General features: G+C 37.5%; 1 protein-coding gene across 1 annotated transcript; it reads left to right on the plus strand.

Moving 5' to 3' along the window:
• The first annotated feature begins 8,248 nt into the window (after window positions 1–8,248).
• On the plus strand, window positions 8,249–9,562 carry LOC136978496 (uncharacterized). The gene has a single exon (XM_067274214.1). The coding sequence runs from the start codon at window positions 8,249–8,251 to the stop codon at window positions 9,560–9,562; it is 1,314 nt and encodes a 437-aa protein (XP_067130315.1).
• Window positions 9,563–18,606: the final 9,044 nt, after the last annotated feature.

Consider the following 18,606-nt stretch of genomic DNA (forward strand, 5'->3'; position numbering starts at 1 on the left):
CTGGAATAATTGCGCTTACGCCGTCTTTATTTTTAACCGTGCCCGGTAGCTTCGATAACTGCACAACACCAGGTTGTGCAAATTGGACAAAGATACAAACGAGTACGAAGTGTTTCTTCGTAAACCCGATTATTAAAGACAAACGAACTGCCGAATTATCGGGCTATGAGCTCGATGCGGCTATTAAAGCAGCCGAGGTAGACGAATCGAGAATACGAGACGGCAAAAGAAGTACTACAATCTCGAAAATGAAGTAGAAATCTTCCAGGCTACGGGTGAAAAAACACGTAACATTCGCCTTCTCTTAAATCCATTAAAGACGACTTCGTTCACTTCTACGTAATTCAAAGGTAATTTTTAATATATGTTTTACACAGTATTAGTAATACGATTTTGGAGGTTGCAGAACGTATTCAATTACTTTAAAAAATGAAAAATAATTATATCATTTGATTTCATGATATTTTGTATATGTTAAAAATTATTCTATCCCGGGAAACAGTTCACTTTTTCCCCGGAATTTCGGGACAAGCTAAAGGCGGGGAAATGAGAAATCCTAATTGTCTCAATGCCCGGCTGAGTTTTACTAGCGTCTCGCCCCCGTACGTCATACTTTTCCTCTTACCAATAGAGTCGTGCCGGTCCTCTGTCTAATTCCGTTCCGGATAAAATTTTTTGAATCGAAATAACGCGACTTCCGGTTTATACCGGAAATTCGTGTATAGTGAGTCGGGAACCTCTGGGAACTAAGCTGTCGGTATCCGCTATCCGACTTCGTTCCCGAGATTAAGGAAGGACGAACATCGGGTAGACGAAGTGGAATTTTACCAGTCCGCAATTTGAAAACTGCGGCCCAAAAGTTTCGCAACGACGATAATTTAATGAGAAAATACAAATACACGGTCCAACCCGATTTATGCGTTTCTCGCAGTTGTACGTTAAATATTTTCTCCGTTATAAAACAGTTTAAATATATGTTTTTCACTTATACGGTTTGGCATTTACGCGTCACATTTTCGCACGTTCCGAGCACTTTGTCCTCACTCACCCGTGACCGTAATAATAGTATTACTTTTATTACGATTACGGGTGTTCTACAAACACCAAATTCCAATAGCAACACGCGAGCTATTTATACGGCATAAAACATTTTCGAAGATATAAAGCGAAGACGGTTTAATTTTATCGTAAGTAATTTCCCGTATCGAAGTGGCGTAAAGTAACGCGGACGAAATCCCGGAGTGGAATAATTTTACGTCAATATAGGTAAAATTAATTTCAGCTCTCGAAAGAATCGGCCACGTAGAACCCAGTACCATTTTAACCTTACGAATATTATAATTTTAGCTGGTAAAAATTGTTCGAAGACGAAAATAAAACTCCCAAGTATACGTAATTCGAATCGACTCGTAAAGGTTTATTATTAAAATCCCACCGATCTCTACGTGACGGTCTTCCTTCCTTCTCGAATACCTTTACCTTAGTTTTAAAACGTTTATAGCTAATCCCGTCGCAACAAAATTCCTCTGGGATCGCGAGTTTCTTTCGCGACACTTACGACGTATCGGCAAGAATTAGACTTTCGTCAGCGTACATCGCTACGGGTGCTTCGACTCGATCGGGGAGAAAAATTCCGGTTAAGTGGCATTTAGCAGTCGCGCTATCAAACCATTAACGTACAAATTAAAAAAGCAGTGGGCTCAAAATCTCAGCCCGCGAAACTCCAATGTCGGTACTAAACGAATCGGTATCTTTCGGCCGTATCTTTATTCTTACTGTAGCTTTGCGGTATATATCGATTATAAGGTCCAGAAAGTGTTTATCCACGCCCATTCTTTCTAACGGAGACCATAAAACTTTACGATTAACAGTATCGAAGGTGGGTGTAAAGTCCGCAAAAAACAGTTTAAACTTTTCCTCCCTATTTCTGCAATTTGAAATGTACCGATGCATTTAATACAAATATTTAATTTCGAAAAAACCGAGAACCCGCTGGCTCCCCACGCGCAACATCTTAAGAATCCATTCTTTCGATCTTTCGTTCGAGTAATAAGCGGGTAAATAATTTTCTAATTACGGGCTGATAATTCTTGCGCTCGTACACATTGCCTTTTTATACATCGAAATAATTAAAGATTCGATCCACGCTTGCCGAAAACTAAAATTTCTTTCGAGAGTTTAAATTCCAGTATTGCGAGAAGAAACTTTGGCGAAAAACACAATCTAATCGATAATCTAATAATATTCTAATAAAATCAATTGTAAGTGAGGTACCGGATTTAATCTCCTCCGATGTGGAATCCGAAAAGCACTCTGCCCTATTGGGAACATTTTATACACATCAGTCGGCAATCGTTCATTATTTATAAATACGAAACGATCTCTAGTAAATTTAGCGGCGTGAAAATTGAACTCTTTCCGAGGGAATTCTTGAACTTTTGCTTAGAAGAAATTAACCTAAAAAACTACTTTAGAGTCAATTCTCATCTCGACTCGGGATATTTTCGTCATAATTTTCGAGTTTAGACTATTGGCAAAAATAAAATATTTTTGAGTCTATCTTTAAATCCTTTAATCCGACCACAGAAATAACGGCTATAATGGTTTGAGGAATAAACTTCTTAAACGAGGTAAAAATAGGCAAAAATTCACAAAGTTAAAAACGATCCGGTGTCAGTCAGCCTAAACAACTTACAGCGTGCTCGGCAGAAGATAATACAAGAACTGAACAAGCACCTGATCACTCGCTGACAGATATTTATTCTTAACACAAACGTTTTCAATCCAATCAATGGATCATCATCAGGTAAAATAGAACAACGAGTTCAAAATACAAAAAATATAACGGCTAACCAATATGTAACTAACAGCACAATAACGTTTCTAAATATCAACAAATTAATAAAAATGCTGCTAAAATTAACAATAAAATATTAATATATAACAATCAAATAGTGTATACAAAATATTAATACCTCCGTCTTAATAAACAAATTAATAACACTAAATATTAACACTGCTTAATAAGCTGTACAGAGTTTTTCATTTAACTATACGTATTAATAAAGCTACCGTTCTTATTTGAAGTTTATAACTGCAAACTTCCATGCGGAAGGAAGCCCCTCGGCATCTCTCGCGTCGATGCAATTCCCTTTAAGCTTGCTTTTATAGATTTCTAATTTTTCGGCCGTCCTTGCCAAGGTCGGGGAGTGTATTTGCTTCAGTATATCTGCTTCGTCCCATCTTACTATCGAGCCTTCCGCTTGTGCCATTTGTGACAATACTGTGGCATTAGAACCTTTTCTAACATCATATCTGTGCTCTTTTATCCTTACCCCTAGATTTCTAGTAGTAACCCCGACATAATCTTTACTTATTCCTAACATCTGATTCTCGTGTGGAATCCTATAAACGCCGGACCTATCTTCTTTCTTAATTAACCCTTTATCATTTCTGAGAATTCTGTACAGATTCGGGGCTCTTTTTAAGATTATCTTTGTATCCTTTATGTGTGCTATTTCTTTCATAATGCTTCCTAAGCGCTTGTTGTACGTAAATTTCGTGTATGTCTTTATTATAACCTCCTCCTTTCCTAGTTTTCTGATTCTTTAACACAGCTTTCCAACGTATATAGTCTTTGTCAACCGGATCTAACCCCACGATTCCTCTTTCAATCTCCTGGAGTGTTGTTTTCCAAATCCCAGAATCTTCGGGGACGAAGTTCGGGCCTTTATTCAGAATCTCCTTTGCCCTATTAGGAAGGCATAAGGAAGGCAAAAAAATCAGACCTATTGTGGAAAAACGAAAAGCGCCTACGTTCCTCCTCGAAAAAAGGTTGCATGAGTATATCTCTGTTAAAGAAAAATATTTAATTTTTTGTTATGTCGGGTTCCACCACCAGGGTGCGCTATGTAGTCTACACACCGGCAACACTGCCACGTGTTTCTTACCCTTTCTCTTTTGTTACTGCTTTCACGCTGTATAGTCTGTTAAATAAAACCTCTCTTTGTCTTCCAGTTTGGAGTGTCTTTTATCAGGTTATGGGCCCAGGCCACGTCAGAACAAGTCATTTTTAATTGAAGAATTAAGTATCTGAACTTTATTGATCAAGCCGTCTTACTGAAAATGGAATCTGTAAGTAATAATTTTACTATTGCTAAACTGAACGGTGCTGAAAACTGGAACTTATGGAAGTTTAGAGTAGAAGTTCACATGCGGTCCAAAGGATGGATAGACGTGTTGCGTGAAACACCGACAGACAAAGAAAGATTGAGACTAGACGAAAGAGTGCAAGATGTTATTGTATCTCATGTAGAAGACAGAGTTTTGTCCCATCTAATAAGTTGTAAAACAGCATCTGAAATGTGGAAGAAATTGACTAGTCTATTTGAACCCAAATCATCTATCGGAAAGTATCTTTTACAAAAGGAATTCTTTGACTACGAATTTCAAGCCAAAGGACTAGGAACGCATATCTCTGATTTAGAGAATATTGTAGCAAAATTGAAGGCACAAGATGATGAGATCTCTGAAACCATGCTTATGACTAAAATAATTTCTTCCCTGCCACCTGAATATGCACACTTTGTAACTGCCTGGGAATCTGTCGTTGAAAAAGAACGTACTTTGCACAATCTAACATCCAGACTGCTTCTTGAAGAGAGTAGACTCACAGAGAATAACTCCAACAAAGAAAAACTGGACAATGTTGCACTTCCATCTCATAAAATCTACAATACCAAAGCCAGGTCGAGCAATAAGAGATTTCCATGCCATTTTTGTGATAAAATTGGTCATTTCATAGCTCAGTGTCCAGCTAGACTACAAAAAGAAAAAGAAAAGAGGACAACAAGAAAGAATGATAGAAGGAAAGCAGCATTCATCGGTGTGAATATGGCGGAGGTAGCACCAAGTGAAAACTCGTGGATTGCAGACAGTGGAGCCAGCGATCACATGTGCGCAAAGAAAGAATGGTTCCTTAGTTATTCAGAATTTGATAAACCAAAGTTGATAAAGATTGGTGACGGATCATATCTGAAAGCTTATGGATCAGGCAAAGTCGAACTTTTAGCTAACAATGGCAAATCAAACATTTTATCAAGTCTCAACAATGTCCTATACGTTCCAGATCTGAAGTTTAATCTATTCTCAATCAGCTCAGCATCAGACAGAGGCTTCAGTATGATTTACAACAAAAGAGGTTGTAGACTTGTTCGAGACAATGAAGTGTTTGCTATCGGAACAAAGAAAGAAAAGCTATACTATATGCATTTTGAAAAATACCTGAAAAACACAGCTTTCGTTGGAACACACAGGAAGAAGGAAAACATAAGAAAATTCCATGAACGATTAGCTCATCAAAACATTAAACGAGTTCGAGAAATTTTAAAGAAATGTGGAATAGAGTACGAAGATGACCCTGACTTCTTCTGTGAATCCTGTATGAAGGGAAAACAACATCGAATTCCCTTCAAGTTAAGTACTTCAAGAGCAAAAGCACCAGGTGAATTATTACACATCGATCTATGTGGACCTATGGAGGCAGAATCTGTAGGAGGAGCTCGCTATTTCCTGCTTGTAAAAGATGACCTAAGTCACTTCAGAATTGTATACTTCTTAAAAGGAAAGAATGAAGCCAAAGATAGAATCCGAAAATGCATCAAATACATCAAAAATAACTTAAACTACAAAGTCAAGATAATAAGGACAGACAATGGTAAAGAAGAAGTTAACCGTTTAATCAAAGAAACCGAAGAAGAAGAAGGAATTGTTCATCAGTTATCCTGTAAATACTCACCACAACAAAACGGCAGAATAGAAAGAGAAATGCGAACAATCGTTGAAGCAGCTAGAACAATGATCCATGCAAGAGGATTATCCAAGTCACTTTGGGCAGAAGCTGTAAACACAGCTGTACATGTTATAAATCTAACCGGAAGGAGTAGTGTTGAAGGAAAAACACCATATGAAGTATGGTATAACAAAAGTATAGATATAAGTCAATTACGTGTGTTTGGAGAGACTGCACATGTCCATGTACCTAAGGAAAAGCGTTTAAAGTGGGACGCTAAGAGTAAAAAAGGTTTGTTTGTGGGCTATGGATATAACACCAAAGGCTTCAGAATCTACTTTCCCGAAGATGATGATGTCCAGATCGTTCGTGATGTGGAATTTAATGATGAAAAACAAACTGGAAATTCACAGTCAGATAAAATACCAACTGAAGAGAGCGTAACTCTAGATCTTAATGAAGAAAACTCAATCTTTGTTAAAAGCGATACTGAAGAAGAAGAATCTGAATCAGCTTTAGAAGAAGCATGTGAAGAAACGGAACAGGAAAATAGAGAAAGTCAAACAAAAAACAAAACGTACAACTTAAGAAGTAAGAATGAAATTAAACTGCCATCAAGGTACGATCATCATGCAATGATTGCAGATTGTGAACAGATATCTGCTTCAGAAGCCTTAACTCAACCAAAGTGGAAGAAGGCAATGGAAGAGGAAATAAATGCCTTAAATAAAAATAATACTTGGATCTTAGTAGACCTCCCTGAAGGTCAAAGATCTCTAACAACCAAATGGGTATTTCGCACTAAATACAGGAAAGATGGCTCAGTCGAGAAGTACAAAGCTCGCTTAGTAGTGCGTGGATTTCAACAAAAACAAGGAATCGATTACACAGAAACTTACTCCCCTGTAGCGCAATATGATTCAATCAGATTTTTATTGGCCTTTGCAGCAAAAGAAAAACGACAGCTACTTCAATTTGATGTGAAAACCGCCTTTCTGCACGGTGACCTAGAGGAGGAAATCTACATAACACAGCCTGAAGGATTTATTAAGTCAAGTCAAGCAAACAAAGTATACTTGCTAAAGAAAAGTCTATATGGCTTGAAACAAGCCCCCAGAAAATGGAATGAAAAATTCTCGGAATTCCTTAAATCTAAGAAGTTTATAGCTACAGAATCAGATCCATGTGTATTTGTGAATATGAAATCTAAAGTAGTAGTTGTCCTATATGTTGATGATGGATTAGTGATTGGTGACAACCTTAAAACAATGAAAGAATTGATGGAAGAATTAAACAGAAAATTTGAGATAACATGGGGAAAAGTCAACAGATATCTTGGAATGGAAATAGAACACACCGATGGTTCTATCTTTATCTGCCAGTCCCAATACATTGAAAAACTACTTAGTTTGTTCAATATGGATGAATCAAACCCTACCTTTACTCCAATTGAACAATCAAAGGATGAAACAGCTGACACAAAGGAAGCTAAAGGTATGCCATACAGAGAACTAATAGGTGGCCTCCTATATTTGTCCACCATTAGTAGACCGGATATAACGTTTGCTGTAAATTACCTAAGTAGACATGTAGAAAATCCAAAACACCATCACTGGATTCAAGCTAAGAGAATTTTAAGATACTTAAGAGGAACTACTGATTATGGAATCTTATACAATGGCAACAAAAAACTAGCTCTTTATAGTGATGCAGACTTTGCTGGAAACGTGGAGGATAGACGTTCCACATCAGGATACTTACTAATGTATTCAGGAGGAGCAGTATCGTGGCACTCCAGAAAACAGAGAACTGTTGCATTATCCACTGCTGAAGCAGAGTACGTTTCTGCCAGTGAAGCTATTAGAGAAATGCTGTTTATGAGAAAATTCGGATTAGAACTAAAAATGCTAAGTAAGGAACCTACAATAATGTATGTTGACAACAACAGTGCAATTCACATGATTACTAAAGATGATAAGAAAGCTTCTAAACGAACCAAACATATTGACGTTAAATACCACTTTGTGAAGGAAAAGATAGGAACAGAAATAACGGTAGAGCACATAGACAGCAACGAACAGTTGGGTGATATATTTACAAAACCACTATCTCGGATTAAATTTGAGTACTTTAGAAATTGCATAGGAGTCTGCAAATTTAAATGAAATCGCTCCTATGCACTCTGGACCTGTCTCCTAGTTTTTTTTTCTTTGTGTCTTGTTTGTAATGAGTGTAACAAAAATGTAAAAATTTAGGAGGAGTGTTAAAGAAAAATATTTAATTTTTTGTTATGTCGGGTTCCACCACCAGGGTGCGCTATGTAGTCTACACACCGGCAACACTGCCACGTGTTTCTTACCCTTTCTCTTTTGTTACTGCTTTCACGCTGTATAGTCTGTTAAATAAAACCTCTCTTTGTCTTCCAGTTTGGAGTGTCTTTTATCAATCTCTTCCAAGATGGAAAGCAATGAATTGGTGGCTAAGGATCCGGTAACGGTGGTCAAAGAACTACAGGATGTTTACTTAGTTGATGACGAAGTTGGGACTGTATTGGATTACGAAAATTTGTTCCCTTCTATCAAGATTGAATCTTGCGTAGAAGCACTTTTGGATTTTTTGACCAGAGTAAACCCCGCTTTAGCACATCATAGGAATGAGTTGGTAGAGATGGTTAATCTCGTTTGCTGCGAGTCTTTCTTTGCGTTTGAAGGACAAACGTATAAGCAATGCCGAGGGGTCCCTACGGGAAGCCCAATTTCTGGGCTATTGCGTGAGCTGGTTGTTAGTAGGCTCGAGGTTAAAGTTTTGCGTAGTTTCAAGAACAGCATCGTATACTACAAAAGGTATGTCGATGATATATTCATAATTTGGAAAAGCAATCGTTTAATTGCTAGATTTATTGACAAGATCAATGATAATGAAGATGGCCTAAGCTTAAAACTAGAGCAAAAAAGCTCGGTTATGATACATTTTTTGGACATTAAGGTTATGTTTAGAGAGGGACGTATATCTACCGGGGTATTTATTAAACCAACTCATAGCTCACTTTATATTCCGGCTGGCTCTAACGATCCCTATAAATATAAATTAGCAGCGTTTAGAGCGTTAGTTAGGAGGGCTTTTTTATACTGCGAAAGTGTTATAGACAGGGATGCGGAAATAGAAAGAATCACGCAGGTAGCAGAAGCATTGGGCTATAAGAGGAATGTTTTAAAGGGGATTATCAATAAATTAGAAGTTAGTACCGATGCAGTACCTGGTCGCGGGCGTGGTCCATCTACATACACGAAATTTACGTACAACAAGCGCTTAGGAAGCATTATGAAAGAAATAGCACACATAAAGGATACAAAGATAATCTTAAAAAGAGCCCCGAATCTGTACAGAATTCTCAGAAATGATAAAGGGTTAATTAAGAAAGAAGATAGGTCCGGCGTTTATAGGATTCCACACGAGAATCAGATGTTAGGAATAAGTAAAGATTATGTCGGGGTTACTACTAGAAATCTAGGGGTAAGGATAAAAGAGCACAGATATGATGTTAGAAAAGGTTCTAATGCCACAGTATTGTCACAAATGGCACAAGCGGAAGGCTCGATAGTAAGATGGGACGAAGCAGATATACTGAAGCAAATACACTCCCCGACCTTGGCAAGGACGGCCGAAAAATTAGAAATCTATAAAAGCAAGCTTAAAGGGAATTGCATCGACGCGAGAGATGCCGAGGGGCTTCCTTCCGCATGGAAGTTTGCAGTTATAAACTTCAAATAAGAACGGTAGCTTTATTAATACGTATAGTTAAATGAAAAACTCTGTACAGCTTATTAAGCAGTGTTAATATTTAGTGTTATTAATTTGTTTATTAAGACGGAGGTATTAATATTTTGTATACACTATTTGATTGTTATATATTAATATTTTATTGTTAATTTTAGCAGCATTTTTATTAATTTGTTGATATTTAGAAACGTTATTGTGCTGTTAGTTACATATTGGTTAGCCGTTATATTTTTTGTATTTTGAACTCGTTGTTCTATTTTACCTGATGATGATCCATTGATTGGATTGAAAACGTTTGTGTTAAGAATAAATATCTGTCAGCGAGTGATCAGGTGCTTGTTCAGTTCTTGTATTATCTTCTGCCGAGCACGCTGTAAGTTGTTTAGGCTGACTGACACCGGATCGTTTTTAACTTTGTGAATTTTTGCCTATTTTTACCTCGTTTAAGAAGTTTATTCCTCAAACCATTATAGCCGTTATTTCTGTGGTCGGATTAAAGGATTTAAAGATAGACTCAAAAATATTTTTTGAGAGTAGTCTAAACTACAAAATTACTTTAGAACCATTGCGCATCACCAATCTTCTATTTAAGTTCCGAAATTTTTTTCTTCTGGCGTAATAGTTTATTCTCTTTTAAATAGTTTTTACACAAAACATATCGGTTATCCGTATTTAACTTTTTCGCCTTTTTAAATAATCTCCGCGGACTCTCTCGTGCAACGGCACTCGTTATCGTATTGTCTGTACATTGGTTGTATGGCTTTGCGAAATACAGATTTAACAGCGTAAATTCGGAGACATTGCCGCTTTAACTACGCATTCCACCAGATCATAGATGCGAGAAATCCTCTATACTCATCTCGTAAAACAGTATCTAATATAAAAACAAATGAAGATTTAATTTCTTCCCTCCATACTGCGCGTTTACCAAAACATTGTCTGTTAGAAACTGCACGTGATACCAGAAGAATCATCGAAAGTAGAACTGGTGAGTGATCTGAGCGTATCTCCGATATATCGGTTACAATATGGGAATTTGTCTCTATCGCAAAATCAATTACACTGCCTCTCTTTGTTGCTCGAAAAGTAAAATTGCCTTATATCCCGGTAATAAACCTTTTGAACGAGCGCGATTATTATCCTCGCAAAAATGATAGAGAATTGTCTTCTATCGTTAAAGTCTGCATAAAAACCAAGTTAGTTTCGGGTAGCAATAAAGTTCTCTTAAAATCATCGACACGGTAGTTGTAGAAAACACTACTGGCCAGGTGTTGATTAACTGCCGAGTATCTCGTTGTAAAATCAAAACAAATCTTTCTTTCGCAATGGTTAATGCGGCTCATATAGGCTATTTACTCGGAGAGACGAGTATATGGACGCGTGCCGTATACTCGTCTCTCCGGCCTTTTAAATGGAATGGCCATACGCGCGCGGGAAAAGTAATGCCTTCCGGGAGGTTTTTTAAGGGTAATTGGTTAACTGATCCCTATTCGGGCGATACAGACCCGGAAAACTTCACCCGGCCAGCCCGTCCGAGCGAGTGTTCGCGAACGAACAACGCTCGGCCATCGGTTTCACCTTACAAACTACGACTACGACTGACAACTAAGCCACCACCGGGTCTTCCATTCCGCTCGTAACTACGTCATTCCCCACGATAAAGTTTATATTTATCAGAGAACACCGATTTAACGAATGCCGGGAGACTTATACCGAAGAGGTACGCCGTGTTTCCATTAAACACAATACATCTATTTTATAGCTTATATCAAATTCCCGATATTATATTTATACGTTTTTATTGTTTTAACCCGACGTATAGTAAAACGGGAGTTTCGTATTATTATTATTATTATTATCCACTAACGGAGCTGTACATCGGTCATCCCTGTCCTTAATTTCATCGTATTGTTCGTCATTAAAAACTATTTCCTAAAACGATTGTTCTTCGTCCGTCCGGAAATTTTCACTTTTGTAATTACAGAAAACTATCTTATTGTCCACGATTAATCTATTTTATATTGTCAATTTAACATTCTCGGCTCCTTTTGAACGCATTTCTTTAGCGTAGGACCTTAATTCGTTTCTGATAACTGTAGTATTCGTCGAATAATCACCATTCGTCAATATATTTAAACCGATATATTTATCAAATTACTAACGTCGAAAAAGTATTTAACATATCCTATAGGGCAAAGTTTTCCCGATGAAGTTTGAAAGGAGTCGATGAGCAAATTAGTTAAGTATTGTACAGTACATGCATAAATAATATTTTAACTGGGCTACAATTTGAAAAAATTGTTAAACCTATAAATTCGCACTACGCTTCCTTAATCTCGAGAATGGAGTCAGACGAACAAAAGACGAGATCAGATATCGAACCGTAGGGGCGGGAGGCTCCGATTAACAATGCAGGAACTTCCGATCCAAACCGGAAGTCACGTTATTTCAATTCAAATCTTTTTCCCCGAAAGCGGATAATAGAAGACCGGCACGACTCTGTTGTTAAAGGAAAAGTATGATGTACCGGAGCACGACACTACACATTTGAGACGAAGAACACACAACTTATTTTGGATTGAAAAAATTTTAAAAATGTGATTAGTTTGCATCCCGGCATTTTGACCACGTCACAACAAATATTTGCTCGTTTAAGTTTTAACATTTCGTTATCTTCTCGAAGCAATTTGAGGATTTTTTCATCTTTTACAGCTCTTATTACATTAATAACTAAACAAGTAATGTACGAAACCCTGTATAACACAGTATTTCAACTCGCTCTCCGGAAGATTCTATTATAAATATTTTACGTTCGATGAAGTTTTGTTTACAACCGTTAACTGATTGACCCGTATACAATTTCAAAAATACCGATTATAGTTTAGTATCAATTCCATTCTTATATTTAACAATATAATTTCCGAGATAATCGAGACTGTTACGATGTAACGAATGTATACAAGTTTATTACAATATTTATTGCTCGAAATTACTGTTTGTAACATTGTAAACACAATTTAAATGTACAGTAATTCCGTAAAATGTTTTTTGTTCAATACAATTGCAAATACATCTAAACAAGGTATCAGAATTACGATAAGTCTTTTAACGAAACTAGACAGGTAGGAAATCTCTACACAAATGTCGCAACTACCGTATATTCCTTTCGTAACTGCCCAGTTGCAACAAAGTAAATTTTACTCCCGTAGACAAATTTAAATATAAGCGCAGAACCACGCAGAATGGAAAAGACGCGATTTTAATTCGTACTTTCGAGAACTTTCGGATCCTCGAAATTGTGAAATATATCCAAAACGAGTATAACGTAACGCGAGGAAAATGTAGCCATTCGAATGATTTAACTCGAAGACACTTAATTTTAGAAATGCGTATTTGCTAAGGCTTTAGAATATTGACTTTGTACGAGACTTTTAATATCCGTTTCTAGTTTGAAACAAGATTAAAAGTTTCGTATAGAGCGTACACACAATGTCATTAATAAAGTAAGAGATACGTTACCCCGCTTAGATATTAAACGATATTTAATATCTAAGCGAGGCATCGCATCCAATCTTCTCATTGATTTCGTCCCGCACGCAATTACTCCATCACATCCTCGGCCCTCGTGTCGAAATAGTTACAGATATCGATAGAAATCACGCTTATTAACCTGTTTTAAAGCGCTGTTTAATCGAGCGACAGGTAGGAAGTGAATTCGAACCCCCGGCACTCCCCGGAAATGCGTCGTCGCTTTACCCCGCAAGATCCGTAAATTAAAACGGAGTACTCATTAAGTATAATCCGACCACCCAACAAACATTAAAAATGTCGACGTCATCGGGGAGACAAAAATCCAGATAACCTCATCAGGTGCGCGGCGACTGTCACGCCCTGGATAATGGAGGTGGGTGTGTGCACGTTAGACACACATCCAGGTCGTTTGATTTCCTCGGCAGAGGTGTAGTGTGGTCGTGCGACGATACGAAGCCGAAAATCGATTTTTACCGTTTTTAAATCGTATCACTGCCGTCGAGTCTAAACACCGAATACGGCGCCGGAAAGTTCGGAAAATCCAAAACACGAATACCTCGAAAACCGAAGAAAGCGACATCGCTTTTCTGACGATACCGATTTCGTATCGTGACGGCATATTTAACAATTTACGATAAAAAAACAGCCCGGACCGGACTTAATTCGAGTCACACATCCCGTAATTAACGTTTCAACGTAAACTTGGCGTTTAGTACAGCTTAATATATTAAAATTTCCGGCTACTTTTTATTTTATAAAACTCCCAAATGTCTGGACGTACCATTTATTCCTTAAAATTTTCAGGAATGTATAATTTAAAGGTAAAGAAATATTCCAGTTTGATATTATAGTTAATGGTCGAACATCGTCTATTCGCTAATCGATCTCGTCGGTGGTGCCGTCGAGCATAATTAATCAATTATTTACTTATAATTTGATTATTTTTTTAATTTAACGAAACGGCAGTCAATGTCCGTGTCTATTTTATATTAAAACTTTCAGATTTTCTAGGCCGTTAATTAAAATATTCCTGGAATTTTCTACTTATCGGAATGTTAACGTTTAATGTCTTTAAATATTTCATTAATAAAAAACCGAAGAATTAAATATACGAAAATACAATTTCGGGCGTCTCGAAACTAAATCCAGAGCGAATTTTTACTGTTTACGAAGTGGCGACCCTTCGACTTTACCGCGGGACGGTGAGAGTCCGGCACAACAATTTCAAATTTGACGAGCGTAATAGGAAAACGAGAGAGAGGAACGAGTAAATGGAAATATAATTCGACCGTTCTTGAATATAATTTAATTCTAACAATCGCATTTACACTCAAATTTCTACGGTTTATTTATTGCGTAAGCAATCGAGTACGTAGCGTGCAGCATCCGCCCCTCGCTCCCCGCAGACGATCGGCAGGAATCAAAACCGTGATGTCATGATTTTTCCCGCAAAGGTTTTAAAAATTCATAGCTGGCAGTTGGCGGATGATCAATAACACACGACCGAGGGTCGGCACCGATTGCGGAGCAGATGCGAAGGCAGCTGCAGCCCATCTTTAATCTTCAATCTTTAATGTTTCTACCATTAAAACGTTTCGTTTCGCCTTAGTTTTTTTTTCAAACTTCGCAATTCGCTACTTTCGGCAAATGGTCCTCGCGTCCGATCGATTAGTCCGCGGAATAATCAGTTAATTATTAATTGCGGCTGATTACACGGATGATTTAGCAGGCTTCGAGTTTTTTATCGATGTTTCTTTTTAATAATTCGGTTTGGCATTTCAATTTTTTGGCCATATTTACCTTTTCGGGTGTGATTTAAGTACGTAACTGTCGTATTGCCCGTAATTAAATAATTTCGGAACTTTTGCAAAATACTTTGATATAATTTTTAAAAAATTAAAGCGGACGAGCTTCCGGTTTGCTCCCGGTTTAACGTTCGCTTTTATCCAGTTACTTAAAACTTTACATCCGGCTTCCGACCGAAATCACTCGAACCAATGATAAGTATTTCGTTTATATTTACATTTTAGTCAGCTTCGACTTCGGGGGCTCTAAAAACATGTTCTGTTAGGTAAGCATTTGCGTATCTAACAAGCATCGAAGTTCGAGACTCCGTTACTCGAAATATTCGTTCTTCGCTACCCGTTCGCATTATGTCATTTAATGTACGCGCGGCTACCAGTAATTATTGTAAACATTTTTAAAGTTTACGCTTCCAGAATGGGCATTGAAAATGCAAACTTGGCTCGAAAAAGATACAAAACTTATTAACTTTATTATATATTGAAAAAGACGCTAGTAAAAGACGAGCGGCCGTATCGGGTGATATATTTGAAATCGTATCGCGAGACAGAATTAGGCCTATACGAATCGACAGGCGTTAATTAGTGACGGTATTTACGGAGAATAATGGTCCTAAAGAGTTAGTTGTATCATCAATTAATAAAACGATATCGATATAAGTTAATAGGTTACTAAATATTAAGAGTATAAAAAAGTCGACGCACTCGTTGTAAGCCAAAGGGTATCGTTAACGACGTCGATTTGTTTGTTCCATTAACGGTGTCGCGTCACACTATAAATACGAATTTCCGAGTTTGTGAATCGAAACTAGTTAATGCGTTCTTCAAAACTAAACAGTGCAGCGCCGTAAAAAGTTTTATGGAGGATGTGTCGTACATTTCCCGAATTTTTCATCAAATGGTAATGTTTAAATTGCTTTACCCGATCGATACGTTCAATTTGGTTAAACTCCATAACCGATAACTAGTAACTTTTTGTACACAGTTTAAATAATTATAAGAAGGAGAATTTTAACCGGTTACAGTAACGAGATTGTAGCCGTTACCGAAAATTAATTAATTTAAATGGCTGTTTTTTAATGTAATAATAGCTTTTTCGGTGTCGAATACAAAAGTGTTATCAATTACGATTGGAAACCGTTGTAATAATTATTTAGCTCAAAATTACAGTAATTACTAAAGTTAAAAAGTCGAGATCGCCTCTTTTCCTTATGCACGGGGCACTCTTTCGAAGTATTACAGGATGCTGCGATCCGCTTCTTGTCTAGTCTTCTTAATGACTCGTGAGCGCTAAGGTTGGCCTTACTTTACCACTAGACTTATTACCCCACCACGGGACATCAAAATAGACTTAGTAAAACACTATTTTATTTTCGGAATGCATTTCGGACCCGGAGTCTCTCGTCAGCTTTTTTGCTACAAAATTAAAAGGAGGTTAACAATTTTAAACTACCGTAATTGACACTAATGAAAAAAGGCTGTAGACTTACGTTTAACGTGTCAATTCGATGTTTAGAACATTAAAAGATTAAACACGCCATAAAATAAAAAATATATATATACATAAAAAAGGGTAGTGCTGATAAAATAAAACAGAATAATAAACTAAGGTACTGGAAAAACAGTAAAGTAGTAAAAATATACATTGTTGTTTTAACAGTGTATATTTATATATGTTACCGGCCAAACCCAATTTCAGGCCACACTAGATTGTCCTGGGCTAAACTGGTATATCCCGACACTCGGGATAAATCCGTTTGTACCTTAGTTTATTATTCTGTTTTATTGTATCGGCACTACCCTATTTAAAATAATCCTCCCCAAAAGTTTACATTTCTTCCAGGTATTGGGTAGAATAAAAAAATTGATTGCCCGACGGTGATTTTAAAAACAGTACGCGCAAGTGGTTTGCGTTTCGGTATCTACTTTCCGACCGTCTTGCGCAGTCTTATCATATTCTAAGAATACTTTTTACCTACCGCATCGATCAAAATATCAGTCGATGTCTTTTCCTTTGATTTTGAATCTTAATGACTGTACTGTAGATTACCACCTATGGAATTTCGGGACTTTGAGTATGTATTTGAACTCGGGGGACCGAGACGAGTTCAACGGTACCCTACTTTTGGACCAGAGACGAAAAATAAGAAAGTTATCATATTTACAATTTCTTGCCTTTCGTAATGCATTCTACGCCATTTTAGTTTTCCTCTAGGTGCCGTACGAATATTCGTGCTCCCGACGGACTCCTCCCGGAGGGAAGCCGCCGACAGGCCGCTAAGTGTTTAACGTCACTAGTTATTAGCCAGGCTGAGGCCAAAGTTTTAAACGCGAAAACGTGTAGGTCGAACGTTCGGCGCCGCTTTCTCGCAAGCCTAGAAGTTTGACGATGGTGTTTGGAAAATCAGTGGAATCACGCTCGACATTCCAAACGCCATTGTCAAACTTCTAGGCTTGCGAGAAAGCGGCGCCGAACGGCCGACGTACACGTTTTCGCGTTTAAAACTTTGGCCTCAACCTCGCTACTGATTTACGTTAGTTCTTGAACCAAAAAAAACAGGAAGTGGCGTTCGACTGTTCGCGCAATTCCTTGCCTTTCACAGTGCTTTTTAAAATGTGGTATGCAGACTTTACCGCAAGATGGCGGTACTAGCAACTATGGTGTCGTCTGCACGATAGCATTAAAAAAGTACGAGATTTCTTATTTTTCGTCTCCAGTCCAAAAGTAGGGTATCGCTGAACTCGTCTCGGTCTCTTCAGTTCAAATATACGCGGTACACTCAAAGTCGCGAGATTCCATAGGTGGTAATCTATACAATCCCTATCTTAATTAATGAAATTTGTAGGATTTTTGGATCTGGCAAACATGATAATACAGTGATGTTGGAATAAAACCATTTTAGTAGTATAAGTTGTTGTAGTTGTTATTGATGCGAATTTTTTTTTGACTAGTAGTCGATATTTCGATAACATCGATTGTCTGTTATCCGTTATCGCGCAGTATCGTATCATTTGTATCGATTTCGGGTTTCGTCGTATCGAACGAGGGCGATTCCACATTTGGCGAAGGAGCGGAACGAATGCGGTGGTGGCCGACAGCTTGTCGGTTCGAAAAGTGCCAAAGATACCGTAGTCAAAAGTGACGGAGTTAGTCGTTGTCGTCGGATTGAGGGATTAATCCCTCGGCGTAGGTCATTTTCATTCCAAAAGGGAGTTAGGGATTTTTAGAATACCCGATTTTAGTCCCGAAAAAGAAAATGTAACTCTGTAGAACTTGATTTTTGCTAAATGAATAATGATGATATTGTACGAGTATATAACTTCGCTCAACTTTGCAATGAATGCGTGATGTTATTAAAATTAAAAACTTCTTGTGGACGTTCGTCTTCGTCGTTTCCAGAAAGAAGAAAAATCGGCGTTCGAATGTCGAATGTCAAACAATCATTTTTAACAGCCTTTGTCAACCGTTATGGTAGCATACTTCGGTACTTGTTAATACGTTTCAAATTACCTAACTTTCTTTGTGAGAATTCGATAATATTTCGCCCATTAATAAATATTCCCTACTGGCTTCTGAATTTTAATGAGAGGGATATTTAAGAATAGGCTATAAAGGATTTTTTACATGCTTGAAATAGATTTTTGTGTTACAACCTAACTACACTGAAGTTTAGTAAATACAATAGTTTTAAGGACGAAAGA

This window comes from Centruroides vittatus, unplaced genomic scaffold (genome assembly GCF_030686945.1).
Source record: "Centruroides vittatus isolate TY-2023 unplaced genomic scaffold, ASM3068694v2 contig_544, whole genome shotgun sequence".
NCBI lineage: Eukaryota > Metazoa > Arthropoda > Arachnida > Scorpiones > Buthidae > Centruroides > Centruroides vittatus.

Bases quoted from the DNA above. Each gene is read 5' to 3' on its own strand.
- LOC136978496 (XM_067274214.1), top strand. From the start codon at position 8,249: ATGGAAAGCAATGAATTGGTGGCTAAGGATCCGGTAACGGTGGTCAAA.